General features: G+C 35.7%; 1 protein-coding gene across 1 annotated transcript in view; it reads right to left on the bottom strand.

Annotated features, from left to right (window-relative positions):
• Positions 1 to 7,221: 7,221 nt before the first annotated feature.
• The window catches only part of tnnt2a (troponin T type 2a (cardiac)), a 29,957-nt gene continuing 19,252 nt past the window's right edge, over positions 7,222 to 17,926 (bottom strand). The window contains exons 9-15 of the mRNA XM_030139515.1: positions 16,330 to 16,446; positions 16,171 to 16,248; positions 15,969 to 16,079; positions 15,778 to 15,887; positions 15,582 to 15,672; positions 15,447 to 15,487; positions 7,222 to 7,360 (exon numbers count right to left, since the gene is read on the bottom strand). Of these exons, the coding sequence (XP_029995375.1) occupies positions 7,327 to 7,360; positions 15,447 to 15,487; positions 15,582 to 15,672; positions 15,778 to 15,887; positions 15,969 to 16,079; positions 16,171 to 16,248; positions 16,330 to 16,446 (582 nt within the window). The 3' untranslated portion in view covers positions 7,222 to 7,326. The remainder of the gene's footprint in view (positions 7,361 to 15,446; positions 15,488 to 15,581; positions 15,673 to 15,777; positions 15,888 to 15,968; positions 16,080 to 16,170; positions 16,249 to 16,329; positions 16,447 to 17,926) is intronic.

Below are 17,926 nucleotides of genomic sequence, written 5' to 3' on the forward strand. Positions count from 1 at the left end.
TTTAATGTACTTGTTAAAACCTATTTCCTATGATATGGTTTTGAGGGCTTCATAACAGTGCATGTGCTACTCTATCCAGACTCATTATTGAATGTTTACTCATTTTCTGAAAGCAGATTTTAATTCATCTCAAGTCTTAAATGCCTTAAAATAATCCACATTAAAAATCTTTCAGCGGACTGTTTGTAAACTGGAGATACACAATGATGCTAAGATTCATACTGACACTGACAGCAGTATTGTTTAGAATGTATTATTGTGGTATATGTGGTACATATATCTATATATATATATATATAAGAGAAGTAGGAGCGTTCCCTGTCACTCATTCTGTACATAGAATAAATAACACAAGGTGATGTGTGTGTTTTTTACATGATTGTAATTTGTGGTCCTTTCTTCAACAAAAAGCAGTACAGTATACTAATAAAAGACACAGTATAGTATTGTTTTATGTTACATGTGATACTGCATGATGAATTCTGTCTTGAAGAAGTCTTGAACTAATAAAAGCTTCAACTTTTCCTTGCAGCCGTGTTCTCATGGTGTATGTGTGTGTGACTAAAACACAAACTATGTACACAACAGAGGCTTCCATTCAACTCTTTTATCTAAATTAATTGTGAAAGTCGAGCAGGTTCAGTAAGAATTTCACGCCTTTGCGACACCGGCAGCCATGGCCAAAGGCGTTATGTTTTCAGTTTGACTGTCTGTCCCATTCTTGTTGACATATTATCAGTTATGCCTGGAGGAAATTTTTGTCACATTCATGGCCATAATCCGATTCCGATTCAGAAAACTTTATTTATCCCATTCATTTGCAGCTTACCACAGACATCAGCCCACATCCAAAGTGCAATGTGACAAACATAAATAAATCAGTGCACAAATACAGGATCATTGAAAGCAACTATGAATAAATGCATTTAAATAATCAACAATAAATTACACTGGTCAACAACAAATTTATTGTTTAAGTTTTTTGAGCTGATTTAGGATAATTTGGGTGTGCTGAATCCAAAAATCACATTAATTTTGCTCAATCAGGTCAACTTTCTGAACTATGCTACATATTGGCTTTTTAACATTTTTGCTTACATTTATGGGCATTTTCACATCATATGATACAAACTTCTTTCATGTTTCTTGCAATAAACAAGTTCTGAAGATTTTACTTTTGCCAATTTATGATTAATGTTTTTTTTAATATTACAGGTGAATGAAATGGCTTCGGCTAGAAGATCTTGCAAAAATGAGCCTGACATATTCTGCTACATCTGTGGTGAATACACCATTGTACCTAACAGGAATCCTGTTAGAAAATGATTTTTTTTCTCTTAAAACCTATTTTGGGTGAGAACTATATAAAAAAAATCAACTGATAAAGTCACAAAAATGTAATCAAGTTTGTGAGAAGATCAAATTTTCCAAAATAGCAAAAAAACCTGACCTGATTGAGAAAAACAGATATCATTTTTTGATTTAGCAGTGCAAAATGGTCCTAATTCAGTAGAAAAAACCTAGACAACTTGCAAAAAACATTTTTTTCTAACCCAGTGTAATCAGTAAATACAAATGCAGACTAAAAGACCCTATTGGTTCTGCTAATATTAAAAAAAAATCATATAAAATGACTAACATGGCTTCTGTCAGAGTTTAAAAGTGTGATAGCTGAAGGAATAAAAGATTTTGAATATCTGCTGGTTCTCCTCTGAGGAGCGTGGTAACACTGACCTGAAGGCATCAAGGCAAACTTCTGATGCAACACATGGTGAAGACCCCTTCTTATGATGGTCTCTGCTTTCCATTAAGTATCAATGAAATGATAACATTATTTATTTATTTAGTTTTATTTAGTTTATTTGTCTCAAGCTTTGAAGCAAAAAAAATTAATAAAAAAACAATAAGAGCAAGAAGTCAATTACATATGCACCCATCAATGGTCATTAATCACAGATAAAAGTCACGAAATACAATAAATTTAACAAAAATGTACATATGAATCAACTCATAAACAGTTTGAGAAGAGACAGAAAGAAACAGTGGTTTATCTAATCCTGCCCCTTCCTTACTGTCAGTGTCAGATTCATAACCAAATGGAATTCCTTCATCGGGTATCTATCAAAATAAAAGGATATCATTGTGATATGATGTGATTCAGGTCATTATTTCAGTTTGAGTCCCATTAAATTACATAAACAAATAAAATGAATGTATATATAGATAAAAGTATATATTTTTTTAACACAACAAAACTAAAATTAATGCCTCAGGGTTTTATTCTTCCACCGAGCTGCAAGATATGCATTACAAACACATTTGATTTAGAAGGAAGTTAAGAAAAAGTACCAAGTTGAAAAAAACTTCATTGGGAAACAATAGAATCAGGTTGAATGGATGAGATTTTGTCGGTGACCTCATAAATCCTGTTTTCTTACAAGTCAAGAATCAGTGTCGCCAGCTCTTAAAGGTGAAAAGTCATCACTAGAATTCTGAAAAAGCACTTTATTCAACACCACACCACTGAATGTTTGTTGGCATGTTTCTGTTTTCACCTGGATCCCACATGTCAATATAATGAGAACGTCCAATTCAGTGTCTTCACTTACATATGGACAAGGTCTAGGGCGTCACAGATGGACCGCCCACTAGTTTTCCATAACTTTTAATAATTTTCATTCTTTCAAATAATTTTTTGCAAGAATTACTAACTTCTCAAAATTGAAATTCCTATGACATTTTTCTCCTAAAATGTATCCAGTGTATAAACCCTCTATTTTACAACCTAATAATTGGTTAGAGGACAAAAAAAAAAAAAAATATTCGTTTTTATTCAACTATCAATATCATGAACTTTTTTTTGTTGTTGTTGTTTTGTTTTTTTTTTTGGTTTTTTTTTTTGGTTTTTTTTACAATATTTACAACATACAAATAACATTAAAATTATATTCAACTGTATTTTTGCATAGATATATGTATTTATTAATTGTAAACACTGTGTTTAGAATATGACATAATTAATATAATAGTCAAATATCAATGTATTTGGAATAATTTTTTTTTGTCATTTAAGTTTTTATTGATTTTATCATATTTTCAGACATTTACAAAAAAGAAAAAAAAGACAAAATGAAAGCAAAAAAAAAAAAAAAACAACCTACAACTTAAAAACTTAAACATTTAATTAAACTTTTTTTTTTCAGTGTAGTTTATTTATGAGAGTTTATGAAATGAACCCAGAATGGCGGCAGAGAACTTTATCACTTTCCAAACATTCACACTCATAAAACTCCTCCAAATTTTTTTGTCACAATTTTTTTCTCATTTCAAAATACATTTTCCTGAAAATATAAGTAATTACCTGCCCAAAAATATAAGTTTGGTGTAGATTATTGTAATTACATTTTTTTGACCAGATACTAACTTTCCCTTGACTTCGCCCTTATGTTCTAAAAGTCTAAACAGATATGGATGTAATTACCTCCGCCAAGGAGGTTATGTTTTTGCCAGCGTTGGTCTGTCTGTCTGTCTGTGTGCCAAGGTTATTATCGTTAACGAAAACGAACGAAATGACGAAAACTAAAATTGAAAAAACATTTTCGTTAACTGAAATAAATAAAAACTCTAATTAAAAGAAAAAAACAATAACTAACTGAAACTGTATTGTGATCTTACAAAACTAACTAAAACGTATAAAAATTATGGATAAAATTTCCTTCGTTTTCGTCTTTGTCAATGTCGGATTGATATCAAATTGCTTTATTCCACTCCAGCAGTTTTAGCTGCAGCACCATACGACACTTCACAGTCTGTCATGTCTGGTCACTGTGGTTTCCAGTGGTCTTCTGGTCCCCACTGTACCTGGAACATACAGACTAAAGCTGGGACACAGCAGCACAGTCCTGTCTGGGATTTACTTTAGTAATGAGTGGGGTCGTTTTTTTTTGTTTGTTTGTTTTGTTTTGTTTTGTTTTGTTTTGTTTTGTGTTTTTTGGCGCACGGTGTGTGCGTGAGTGACAGACAGAGCGGAGCTAACTGACACCGTCAGTGTTGAACTAGCATCCAGGTAAAAAACTGGAGAGTTTATCGCCATGAAAAGACCTTCCAAGCCCTGAACTGCACAGTTTAGAAGAGGAGAAAAGAGGAGGAGGAAAACTAATCCAATTACAGAGGTATGGAACCTGTTAGAATGTTAAAAAAAAAACGTTTGACATTACCAGCTACAGCTAGCTGAACTGAACTGAAGCAAAGTTAGCTAATAATGGAACTGCAGATGATTAAGAGATGAGATATCTGATAAGGTGTGGTTTACTGCTGATGAACTGGGTTATACATGTTTATAAGTGGGTTTTTATATGTTTCTATAAGGTTTATATATGTTTCTGTGCAGTTTAACTGCTGGTTAGCTGGTTTATATATGTTTCTATCTGCTTTAACTGCTGGTTAGCTGGTTTATATATGTTTCTTTCTGGTTTAACTGCTGGTTAGCTGGTCTATATGTTTCTATCTGGTTTACCACTGGCTGCTTTGTGCATCTCCTCTCACGTTTTGCACATCTTCGCATTGTTTTCACATAAGTGACGTTGTGTATGGATCACACACACACACACACACCCCAACATGCTATAGGGAATTTATACATTTTACTGTACATGTGTTTGTGCCTCTGCTCAGTCAATGAGCCATCCTAACCCGACCCCCAAATAAAGTGTCCAGAGTAACCTGCTGATCCACACCTCACTAATTTCTTTGAATAGGATGGTGAGGAAGATAAGATATATGAAATAACTAAAACTAATACTAAAACTAAACTAAACTAAACTAAAACTAAGCATTCAGAAAAAAATGATAACTAATACAAACTACCAAACCTGCTCTAAAAACTAATAAAAACTAAGGGAATTAGAGAAAAAAGAAGTCAAAACTAATTAAAACTAAACTATAATTAAAAATCCAGAACTATTATAACCTTGCTGTGTGCAAGATAATTCAAACAGTTATAGACAGATTTGGATGAAAATTTCAGGAAATGTTGATACTGGCACAAGGAACAAATGATTACATTTTGGTGGTGATCGGGGGGGGCACTGATCTGCATTGGCGGAGGTCTGCACTCTCTGAGTGCTTTTCTAGTTTGTAACTTTGACTGGTTGGTGCAGTTATGTAACATCTAGGCTTTAATTCTAGTTTCTTTTTACATTCCTGTGTACTGACAGAATCCTTATCCCTGATCTTGATTTTTATCAGGACAGTCAAAAACTCTGTGGAACTAAAGCCTTATCTCAGTGCTTATCGGTAAGGCACCACTACCAAATGACTGTTGGCTTTACTTTACTGACTCTGACAGGTAACGGGAAAAAAATACATGCAGAAACACTGGCTCATACATGACACATCTCCACAGTCTGTTGGCAAGTTAAAAATAGTAGCTTACTTAAGAAAAAAGGGAATCGGAGGGGTGGAGCACAGAGTGAACAATTATTCTGAGCACCTGCAGATCACATCATTTGTTTTGTGTTGATGTGCTTTTAATTAACAGGGAGAATCTCAATGTAATCTGCCACAGAATAATAAATCATGCCACTTAATGGAAGGAGAGTTTCTTTAGAGCACAGGTGTCAAACATGCGGCCCAGGGGCCAAATCCGGCCCATGGGATGAATTTGTGAAATGTAAAAATTACACTGAAGATATTAATGATCGATGGTGTTGAAATCATTTTAATTCAGGTTCCGCATCCAGACACATACAGGGTGGGGAAGCAAAATTTACAATATTTTGAGGCAGGGATTGAAAGACAGTGTATGACCAATTAGTTTATTGAAAGTCATGAGAATTTTTTTGCCACAAGAAAATTGACATAATAGAAAATGTTTTTATTCTGTGTCCTCCTTCTTTCTCAATAACTGCCTTCACACGCTTCCTGAAACTTGCGCAAGTGTTCCTCAAATATTGGGGTGACAACTAGTTTTGCTCATAGTCATTCTCTTCTTTACATTATAAACAGTCTTTATGGACACTCCAACTATTTTTGAAATCTCCTTTGGTGTGACGAGTGCATTCAGCAAATCACACACTCTTTGACGTTTGCTTTCCTGATTACTCATATGGGCAAAAGTTTCTGAAAAGGTATAGATAATAGTGTTAGGTATGATTATGACATCAATATATGTTTGGTTTCAAAACAATTGACGTAGTGCCTGCTGAGAAAAAACAACTAAATGTTCATTGTAAATTTTGCTTCCCCACCCTGTACAGTCCAATTAGATTTCAAGTGGATCAGACCAGTACCATATTATCATAATAACCTATAAATAATGACAACTCCACCTTTTCTCTTTGTTTTTTTGGTGTAAAAAAGTGAAATTACATGAAAATGTTTACATTAACAAACTATACTTTTACAAAAATATGAATAACCTGAACAAATATAAACAAATGGAACTGTCTTAAGAAAAGTAAATGCAATTTTACCAATGTTCTGCCTGTGACTAAATGTTTTGTGTGATTGTAATGCACATGTGTAAATGATAAACTGACAAACCGAGGCATAATATTGTTAAAATTGCACTTGTTTTTCTTAAGACAATTCAAGTTGTTCGTGTTATTTTAAGGTAACTTTGTAGATGTAAACCTGATCAAAATGTAATTTTACTTTTTTCACTGTTATTATTTTACTGGTCCGGCCCACTTGAGATCAAACTGGGCTGAATGTGGCCCCTGAACTAAAATGAGTTTGACACCCCTGCTTTAGAGGCTGGAACGTTGAGGCGTATTTGGTGCCGCACAAATGAGTGAATTTGCATTTAGTTTAGTTTTGACTTGCCTGAAAGAAAGAATACTGTCGTGTAAATTCTCTTCAAACAACGCCAGTCAGACAAGGAAATTACTTTTTTCTTACAAAGCGGATTTTCCCACCCGGATTATCAGTAAATGAAAATGATTCATTGTCTCTCAGCTGTGTGTGCATCGGGTGAGGTCTGGGCGTTGGTTCAAGGAGCATCACAGCAGCTCCAGTCATGTCGAAGCTTGTCTCTGAGCAGGAAGATCCGTCTTCCAGTCGTTGCTTTATGCTTTTTTTATGTCCATGCATTTGTATTTTATTCTCTGTGGAGTTTTAGGTGTCAGTTACCGAACACGCCTCGACTTGTTGAAAGATCTGAATACACAAGAAGCCAGTGGCTGTACTGAATTCATTTTATTAACACTTTTCAATACAGGACTTTTAATTGATAGGATGGGAATTTGAGGGAAATGGGTGGTGAAGAGGTGGGACTGGGTGTGGTTTGGTTTGAAGCTTTAACAGACTGCACATGTGACGTAGCATCTATTTCCTCAGGCCTCTCTTGCTCCTCTTGGATCTACCAGAAACAAAAGAAAAAGGGTCACATGAAAGAAGAGCTCCAGACAACTTGTTTCTCCACATACATGTTTGCTTTGAAAACATATATTAGCAAGATGTTTAAAGGCTGCGCTGTCCTCTACCGTCCATTCCAAAAGTAATAACAATGCAGTCGGTACACTGTGTGACATTTCCAGACTCTCAAGCTGTCTTTCAGTGCGACAGGTCAGGTGTGACGGATGACCCGCCTGCCACGCCCAACCCAGGAGCCGGCACTGGTTGGGGACAGTCTTGCAGTATGTTTTCAACAGACAGATCAAATTAACCTGTAATACAGAGCGGATTAAATGGGAGCTGAATGTGTGACTTTGACTAGTTCTAAAATGCCGGATGGACATCGTACATCATGAACCAAAATGGAGAAGAAGAGGAAATGTAATGTTGTGACTTGTCTGCTTAATCCTTTCATGCATACTGGTCACTACAGTGGACACCTATTCTCCTGCTGTTCTCTTGTATATTCATGGGTTTAGTTGTTTTAATTCCACGTCCTCCTGAGACCCAGCAATACATTTTTGTCCTCTGTAGGGGACTAAAGTTTGACAGTTTTAATAAAAAAATTTTTTAAAAAAAAATGCTGTTCATTGCAAAGGACATTCTATTAAAAAATAAATTAATGAAAACAATTTTAAAAATGTATCTGAAAAAACTTGAATTTTGGATTTTCCAATCAAGATGACTGTTTAATGTAAAAAAAACCTAAAGATTTTCACTTTACTGGATCTGAAGAGGATATCAACTAACACAATGGACGCTCATGCATCATCTACATTGATATTCAGACCGTTATTTTAACTTTGCTGTTCTTGATAAATCTGATCTGCACGAACATGTTTGAATCTAAAACAACAGCTAATTTTCTCAAACAAAAAGTTTTTTTTTTTTTTTTATGTATTATCTCCATGAAATGAGCAAAAACTAGTATTAGAGTACGATAAAATGTGAGAAAACATCAGATTAGCTGCATTAAAAATGTTTTTATTTCATAGTTTTCACACAGTATATCACTTTATGATGATGGGTTTTAAATATATGTGTCTTCGCTTCAAAAATTTAGCACATGGTGTCAAGCTGAGTGGACATTTTTGTAACTCCGTGAAAAATAGATTCCTAAAAAAATTCAATCACATTGTTTTTTTTATGTCTAAATAGGAATAAAAACACTCAGGAAAAAAATCTTGATTAAGGTTCTCATAATTCATGCATGAAAGGGTTAATCTTTACATTACAAAGTTGTTTTGCTTGAAGATTCTTTTTATTTTTGCAAGTCTTAAGTTATATTCTGAGTTATATTTTCCAACTGTATCTTGTATTTTTATTTTAAGAGATACTGAACAGTCAGGTTTGATTCGTGTGTGTGTGTGTGGTTTTGATTGAACTCACATCTGCCTGTGCTGAACTTAGAGGAGAAGTCATATTCTACCTAAAAGATCTAATTTTACATCTTTAGAAAGTAGTTGTGGTAAAGAGCATAAAGCAGAAAAAACAGAATACGAACTTAGGGATTTTTTGTGCTCAAGAAATGCTAGCCTAATAGTGCAGGTGTTAAACAAAAGCTGTGCACATGCAAAAGTATGTGCTTTTCTTACAGTTGGCTTATGGAGTGACTGACATGTTCTGCCCAGTAACTACCATTAACCAATAATAAGCATAGGACGAATGACGTCATTGAATAATGGGAGTCTCCAGGAGTCACTAAAGACTATAAAAAGGTAATAAAGGAAACTCTTTTTGGCGGGCTTTTTTCTTTTTCTCTCTGTGACGAAATGTGTGTTTGATGCTAGTTTCTTTTGTAACTTTTTAAGCAATAAACAAAGCTATTGTTTTAACTTTTTAAAACCTCAAACCTTCCTTTTTGGTGAGTTCTTCCATTTCTCTTGGTTTGGTCCGTCCATCCGAAACATAACTGGTGAGTTAAACTTAAATTATGTGACCCCCCCCCCCCCCCCTCTGGTAAGCAGCCTAAATGGAGTAGTGACACAGCCACCGATTTTAGTACTTTGTAGACACGTAGACGTTGTCCAGGACTCAGCAGTTACTTTTCCGGGGTAGTAAAAATAAAAATTGAAAAATCTGGAACAATGATCCATTTAACTAACATAATTGTGATTTTTTTAGATTATTGGGCTAACGTTACAAACCCATAAAGTCCCAAACATCCACTGGCAGCCAAAAGTATCTACTCATCTACAACATTTAACCCTTTCACGCATGAATTATGAGAACCTTATTCAATTTTTTTTTTCCTGTGTGTTTTTATTCCTCTTTATGCATGAAAAAAACGATGCGATTGAAATTTTTTTTATGAATCTATTTTTCATGGAGTTACAAAAAGATCCACTCAGCTGGACACTATACATTTAATTTTTGAAGCAAAGAAACATGCATTTACTGACTGAAACTATTAAACCATTTTTTAAAATGCTGTTAATCTGATATTTTCTCACATTTTTAACATACTATAATACTAGTTATTACTCAGATTATACACAGTAAATTTGCCAGTGTAAAAAATGCAGTGTCAAAGTAATTCTTTCGGAGTTATTCCAACAATGGACAGAGTAAATTTAACAAGATAACTTCCAGTGTTGGTGAAAATAATTGGAGTTAACAGAGGTTTTACACTGTCAGTGTTATATATTCAGTGTTAAAGTAAACTGACTCTCAAAGTTAATTCAACACCGATAAGAGCAAGATACCTTTCAGTGTTAAAAAATAATGACTCTGAAAAGCCCCGCCCACCAACCTCCACGCTCAAACTGAGTGAGAAGTCGGACTCTGGCATCGCCATCTTCCTCGCATCGAAAAACTGCGTTTGTAAGTTTGTGTAAATAAACTATTGCTTTTGTTATTTCATCTAAGCAGAATGTGTGTGCAAGAATAAAGTTACGTCGTCGTTGTCAATGTTGGGCACGTGTTCTCAAATACTGAATTTCAAATGGATAAGGTGATATTGGGTTGGTGGCTTTCATTTTAAATGTCATTTTATGTTTACTTTTAATTGCAATATTTCATTTTTCCTTGGAATAAATTGGGAACAGAAATAATTGTATCTTTTTTTGGCCCCTGCAGACACTGGGACTATAGTACATCATATGTAACACTGGTAGGAGGCAGTTAAAAATCAACACTCTTTGGAGTAATTTATTTATCAACATGTAGTGTTAAGCAGGTTTAACACTGGAAAAGTTATTTCTTAACACTTCACTCTTCAGTGTTGAATGTGAATAACACTATGGGTGTTACTTCTCACATAGTGTAAAACTTGATTGACACTAATTAGTGTAGTGTAGTGTAAAATATTAACTCTTACTAGAGTAAAGTTGACTCTGGAAATGTAACTCTATGTTCAGTGTAAATTTGACACTTTGTAGATAGGGACTATATGTTCACTGAGGTAGTGTTAAAATCAACTCTTTAAGTGTTATATAAACACTGGTGATTTTACTGTGTATGCAAAAAAAAACTTTGTTAAAAAAAAACAAAAAACAGTCTAATAACAATTAGCAATTTACACTCAAATATGTTTCTGCAGATCAGGTTTATCGAGAACAGGAAAGTTACAGTAATGGTATGAATTACAGTGTATGGGATGGTGCATAAGGGTCAAAACAGTATTTGAAATCTCTCTGACAGGACATTTTAGAGACAATTTGACAGATTGGTGTTGCTAAATGACCCACATTTTTACTTTTAAATTCATTTTTGCTTTAGTTGGACCATAAGGGATTATCCAAAACAAGAAGCTACTTTATATTGAAATAAATTTTGGAATGGCAGTCAATTAAAGTTCACTCTCTGACAGGACATGACTGTGTTTTGACCAATAAGTGTCCACTGTGTTGGCTGATATGCGAGTAAAACAACAAAATCCATGAATATACAAGAGAACAGCTGCAGTGACCACTATGCATGACAGGGTTAATATCTGTTGATCCACTAATCCTAGCAATACATGTAAATAGTTGGTGTAAAATACAGTTTGTCATCTTTTCATGGTCATCAGATATGACCCATTTGGACGTTCAGAGGCTCCGTAGTTACTGTGGAAACATTGTCATCTTCTACAACATTGATTGAACAGTAAAATCCACAGAGTTTGATCAATGACAGTGGATGGAGACTCTTGTTTTATGTCGAGTTGTGATTATCTTTGCTGAAGAAGTCACTTTTTCTTTAATTACCTCCGCCAAGGAGGTTATGTTTTTGCCAGGGTTTGTTTGTTTGTTTGTTTGTTTGTTTGTCTGTCTGTCTGTTTGTTTGTTTGTCTGTCCGTTAGTGTGCAACATAACTCAAAAAGTTATGGACAGATTTGGATGAAATTTTCAGGGTTTGTTGGAAATGGGATAAGGAAGAAATGATTAAATTTTGGTGGTGATCGGGGGTGGGGGGGCCCACGGGGGGGGCCACTGATCAGCCTTGGCGGAGGTCTGCGCTCTCCGAGTGCTTCTAGTTTTCTCTGTTTTGATGTAATAATCTTTGAATTTAATGTGAGTTTTCATGAACATCTTAATTAAATATAGGAAATTAAATAAAGGAAAATAGCTGACGGTAAAAAATGCAAAATACAGAGGATAATATTATAATAAATGTTAATAAATTAGGAGACATGGTGGCATAGTGGATCGCACTCATCCCTCACAGCAAGAGGGTCCTGGGTTCAATTCCAACACCAGTAGATGTTCCCTCTGGGTACTCCGGCTTCCTCCCACCATCCAAAGACATGCACTAATAATCGGTTAATCTAAATTGCCCATAGGTGTGAATGTTAGAGATGTACTGCGATGATTTGGCGACATGTCCAGGGTGTACCCCGCTTTCGCCCATAAGTAACTGGGGTAGGCTCCAGTGACCCTAGTGAGGATAAAGGGGGTTCAAAAAATGAATGAATGGTAAATGGTAAATTATGTAAGAAAGGTTAAATAGAGAGACTAGAAGCACTTGGAGAGCGCAGACCTCTGCCAAGGCTGATCAGTGGCCCCCCCCGTGGGCCCCCCCACCCCCAATCACCACCAAAATTTAATCATTTCTTCCTTATCCCATTTCCAACAAACCCTGAAAATTTCATCCAAATCTGTCCATAACTTTTTGAGTTATGTTGCACACTAACGATCAGTGCCCCCCCCCCCGTGGGCCCCCCCACCCCCGATCACCACCAAAATTTAATCATTTCTTCCTTATCCCATTTCCAACAAACCCTGAAAATTTCATCCAAATCTGTCCTTAACTTTTTGAGTTATGTTGCACACTAACGGACAGACAAACAAACAGACAGACAAACAAACAAACAAACAAACAAACAAACCCTGGCAAAAACATAACCTCCTTGGCGGAGGTAATAAATTCCTTTGGGAACTGCAAGAAAAATAACACTGGGTCTTTATGGTTAAAGCGATGTTGTCACTGGAGGGGAAGGCGTGTAGCAGCTTCAAAATTTCACAGGATGAGGGATTAACTGTGAAATGGCTGCTATGAACTAAAAAAACTAACAAGTATGCAGACGAGCAGCTTTTCACTCACTATATCATAGAGACAGGTGTGTGATGTATTCACTGAGGAGAGTTATGACATGGTTCCAGGCAAATGGAAGTTATGTATGCTTGTACTGGTCAAAACTTGTATTCATTCTATTCATTCATTCATTTTCTGAACCCGCCTTATCCTCACTAGGGTCACGGGGGTCGCTTGGAGCCTATCCCAGCTACTCACGGGCGAAGGCAGTTTCACCAGTTCATCGCAGAGCTGACATATAGAGACAATCACTCTCACATTCACACCTATGGGCAATTTAGATTAACCAATGAACCTATCAGTGCATGTGTTTGGATGGTGGGAGGAAGCCGGAGTACCCAGAGAGAACCCACACCGACACGGGGAGAACATGCAAACTCCACACAGAAAGGTCCCACCCCCTGTCGACTGGTGTTGGAATCGAACCCAGGACCTTCTTGCTGCGAGGCACAAGTGCTATCCACTGCACCACCCTGTGTATTTATTCTTTAGAGCGTAAAAAGATGTTATTGTGGATGAAAAAAGAAGGAACATGATACAAAAGCCTGTTTTCAATCATGATCCAACTTTGTGTTTGAATGATGTCTATCTTACTGCACTGGTCTACTTTTCTTTTCTTTTTTCTTTTCTTTTCTTTTCTTTGCTTTGCTTTTCTTTTCTTTTCTTTTCTTTTCTGCTTCACAGATCAAATATGTTAAATCTTACACACAAATTTTATTACACAATGTTATTACCCTACCCCCCGAAGGAGAGGCAAGGGGTATTGTTTTTGGTTTGTTTTGTTTCTTTGTTTCTTTGTTTGTTTGTTAACACTTTAGCAGCAAAACTATTAGATGAAATCATACCAAATTGGGTTTATTGATTCCCAGTGGCCCAGAATAAATGTGATTACATTTTGGGAAAAGTAGGTCAAAGTTCAAATTTTTTTATGACTTTTAAAAAATCTTTTATATACCCATTTACTTATAATGGGCTAAATTTGTCTATGCTGACATCAGCACATGCGTTGACATGATGACATCAGCTGGATCGATGCCCAAATAAGCTTCAATACATGCAAGGGGCGGGGTTTGTTGTGCCTGCCACCACTTGTTACACATAAGTTTATGTACATTTTTATGACAGACTAAGAAATCTTACACTAGCAGAAATCTGACAAGTGGGTGTATTCTAATGTGCAGACAGTGTTTTGATGTAGATCTGATTACTCTAAGACAGCCATTCCTTTTGAGTAAAATCTGTTCACTCAATAATTCACAGAATTTCACATTCTGACCCAATACTGTATCATAAACTATAGCACAAAAAACCCTTTAGGTGTAATCTAACCATTCTCCACGAATTTCTTTATTGTTTACACCTCCACAACAGTATCTTTATAAGTGATGCCAATTTGGTACAGTTTTGCTACTTTCTTTATTCTGGGAGCATTCGTCTTGTAGACAAGTGTTATTTGTCTAAACTTGTCTATTTGCATATGATGTTATCTTTAAGGAGCTAAAAATCAGCTCTTCATGGCTGATAGATCTGGTCTGCAAGTAAAATGCCTCCTGAATAAAAGTATTTGAAACTTTGCCAAGTTTGACTCACTAATAATTAAGTCAAAAATGCTGGTTGGCTGTAGTTTCTACAATACAGTCTAGGGTCAAAATGTGGAATTCTGAGAATGAATGGGAGAATGTGTTTACTCCGAAAGAATGTTTGCCTCAGAGTTACAGAGCTACTTCAAAACACTGTCTTTACATTATAATATGTTCACTTTACAGGTTGTTTCTAGTAGAAGAGCAATAAATCTATTGTATAAATGTACACTGAGTAATAACACTTCATCATATACATTGAAAATGTCATGTAACCAGCACTTTTGTCACTTGTTTTCCAATTCATCTTATTAAAGGTGCGGGAGACTTTCATGACCAATTTTTCATCAAATCTGTAAAACTTCAGTCATAGCCTCAGTATCATGAATCTGTTAGTCTTTCTGTGATTACTCACCTGAATCTCTTGCATTACAGTGAACAATTTCAAAGTGCCATCCACCATAAACAAGCCATACGTTTACAAACAGAGCCAGTAGGTCACTCGGGCATCTTCAGAATTTTGTCGCGACGTGCATTGTGGGAAGCAAAGGCTCGCGCCGCCACCTGACAGCATTAGCATCAGCACAACCATATGATATTATATGGATGAAAAAATCATGACACGGAAACGGCTGAAACGCGGAAATGGGTGGAGGAATATGCATAGAAGGAAGGGAGCTCCTGCCGTTTCCGCCTCGTGTCTGTAGCAGCTGCTGCCACCAGACAGCGGTGCGAACCAGCGTTTCCCACAATGCACAAAATTCCGAAAATGCCCAAGTTACCTCCCGGGTCGTTTGTAAACAAAGGGTTTGTTTATGGTTTATGTTTATGGCACTTCGAAATTGTTCACCATAAGGCAAGATTTAGCACATTTAATTTCTGAGGCAGAAACTGCAGACCAGTGTAGTCAGAATGTGTGTTTGTTGGGTTGGCATTGAAAAGTAATAATCTTACGTTTTTTGATGATCACTGACACGATTCCGCAGCACATTAATCTGAAAAAATAAAATATAATAAATAAAAAATAATATATATACTGTATTATATTTTTTCTGAAGTATTACTTATCATGTCCAGTATCACACACACCTCATATTTCTGTCTGGTAAACTGGTACTGCAGCTCAAACTTCTCAGCCTCCAGCTCGTGCATCCAGTCCCACAGCTCCTTCGCTTTGTCTCTGCAGATCACACACAGAAAAGAAAATGATTTTACAGCCTCTTACAGCATTCTTGCAGCTCTATTTGGCATTATTTGTGGTGTTTTGATATGTGTCTCCACCTACTTAAGTCTATCCTGGCTCAAGTTGTCAATGTCCAAAGGTTTGCGTCTTTCACTTAGTATCTTCTTCTTCTTCTCTCTTTCAGTCTGCCTCTTACCGCTGCGTTTTTCTGTCTGTGAAAAACTGGAGTAAGTCATTTCTGCTCCTATAGACTTATGTACAACAGGACTTCACTGAAGCCCCACTTTGCTTACCAACTTCTGCATGTACCCTCCGAAGTGGAGGCTGGTCAGGGTTTTCTTTTTCTTAGCGTCATCCTCTGCTCTCTTCTTGGCCTCCTCCTCCTCCTTCCGAGTTCTTTCCTCCTGGATGAAAACAGATTCAGAGAAAAAACAAAATCAGTCAGATGCGTCTCTTTCATTTTCACGTATAATAGCATCAATGACATGACTTTACCTCCAGACGCTTCTGTCGCTCCTTCTCTCTCTCACTGCGGATTCTTTGCTGCTCTGCTCGCTCTGAACGGCGCTTCTCCTGAACAACAGGTCAACCATTCTATATGTTTTCATGCATGTGTGTGGCTTTAAGAACATGAGCCATATCTGATCCACTTACAATTCTGTCCTTGAGTTGAATCAGCTCATCTTCTTCCTTCTTTCTGCTTTCAAAGTGAACCTCGATTAAAGTCTGGAGCTCCTGCAGGTCCTTCTCCATCCTCTTACGATGTATATCCTATAGAAGTAGGGATGTAGTATCTCAAAAATTCTGTTTTTCTTTGGTTTTACTTTAGAAGAGTGTTAGTGAGTATGTACATCTATGGGCCAATCTACAGGGTGTCCCATAAGTCTCCATACATAGGAGACATAATATATACGGTTCTAACATGTATTTCTTTATATTTCTTCTTTATAGTTCCTCAGCAGTGGAGGACACACATTGAAATGTGTTCCTGACAAAATGGCAGTCATATAGAGCATATGATATAAATAAAAATGGTTTATGTCAAGAAACGTTTATTTTTCCTATGTATGGAGACTTATGGGACACCCTGTATAATTGAAGTCCATGGGATATATCTTGCATACATCTTTATCTTTAGATCCAAACATCCACCATCGACCAAAACCATCTACTGATCTAAACTGTTTAATACCTGACCCACTAATCCTATCAATACATGTAAATAATTCAGGTAAAATACAGTTATTCATTTTTTTGTGGTCATCAGATATGACCCATTTGGATGTTCAGAGGCTCTGTAGTTACCATGGAAACACTGTCATCTTCTACAACACTGATTCATCAGTAAAACCCATGGTGTTGGATCAGTGACAGTGGATGGAGACACTGGGTTTATGTTCAATTAATGATAGATTTGCTGAAAAAGTCACTTTTTCTTCAGTTTTCTGAGCTTTTATGAACATTTACATGATCAGTATATTAAATATAAGAAAATACTTGATTTTCACTGATAATTTGCAAAATACAAAGAAAAATATGACAATGAATGATGATAAATCACTTAAGAAGGTTAAATAGAGACAAAAAATAATTTGGGAACTGCCACAAAAGTCACACTGGGTCTTTATGAGTTAAAAGTAAAAAACAAACAAAGAAACATGTTTTTTTATGTTCATTATGATCATGTCTTTAAAAATTCCATAATTATTTAATTACGGAAACAATCACTTATTAATAAATGATTAATAAATAATTATTAAATGACCAGATAAACGAAAATGTCAACTAAATAATATTAAAATGTCAACTAAATAACCATTCAAACCACCTTCTAATTAGCTAAACAATAATAAAATTTTATATGGAAAATAACAAATTGTATCTGTGTCCGAGAAATCACTTTCAACTAAGTTACCCATTACAAAAACACCTCTCAAGGAAGTGTGTTAATTCCAAATGACATGACCTGCTCCACATGATGTCATTTCCTCCTGAAGAAAACACTGGCAAGAGTCCAAGGTATGTTCTTTCTACTCTTTCTTAGTAATTTAATATAAAGTAGTGTATGAGTCAAGTGTGTATTTATCACACTCTTATGTCAACAGTGTTACTACAAAATCTTTATAAATAATTTTCAATTTTAATTTTACTCAATTGTATATATTATATTTAAAAGAATCCTTCTGTAAAAATGTTATGTGGTGTTACGGTTATGTTGATTTTAGGCCTGAAGACAGCAAAAATGTCAACT

This window comes from Sphaeramia orbicularis, chromosome 7 (genome assembly GCF_902148855.1).
Source record: "Sphaeramia orbicularis chromosome 7, fSphaOr1.1, whole genome shotgun sequence".
NCBI lineage: Eukaryota > Metazoa > Chordata > Actinopteri > Kurtiformes > Apogonidae > Sphaeramia > Sphaeramia orbicularis.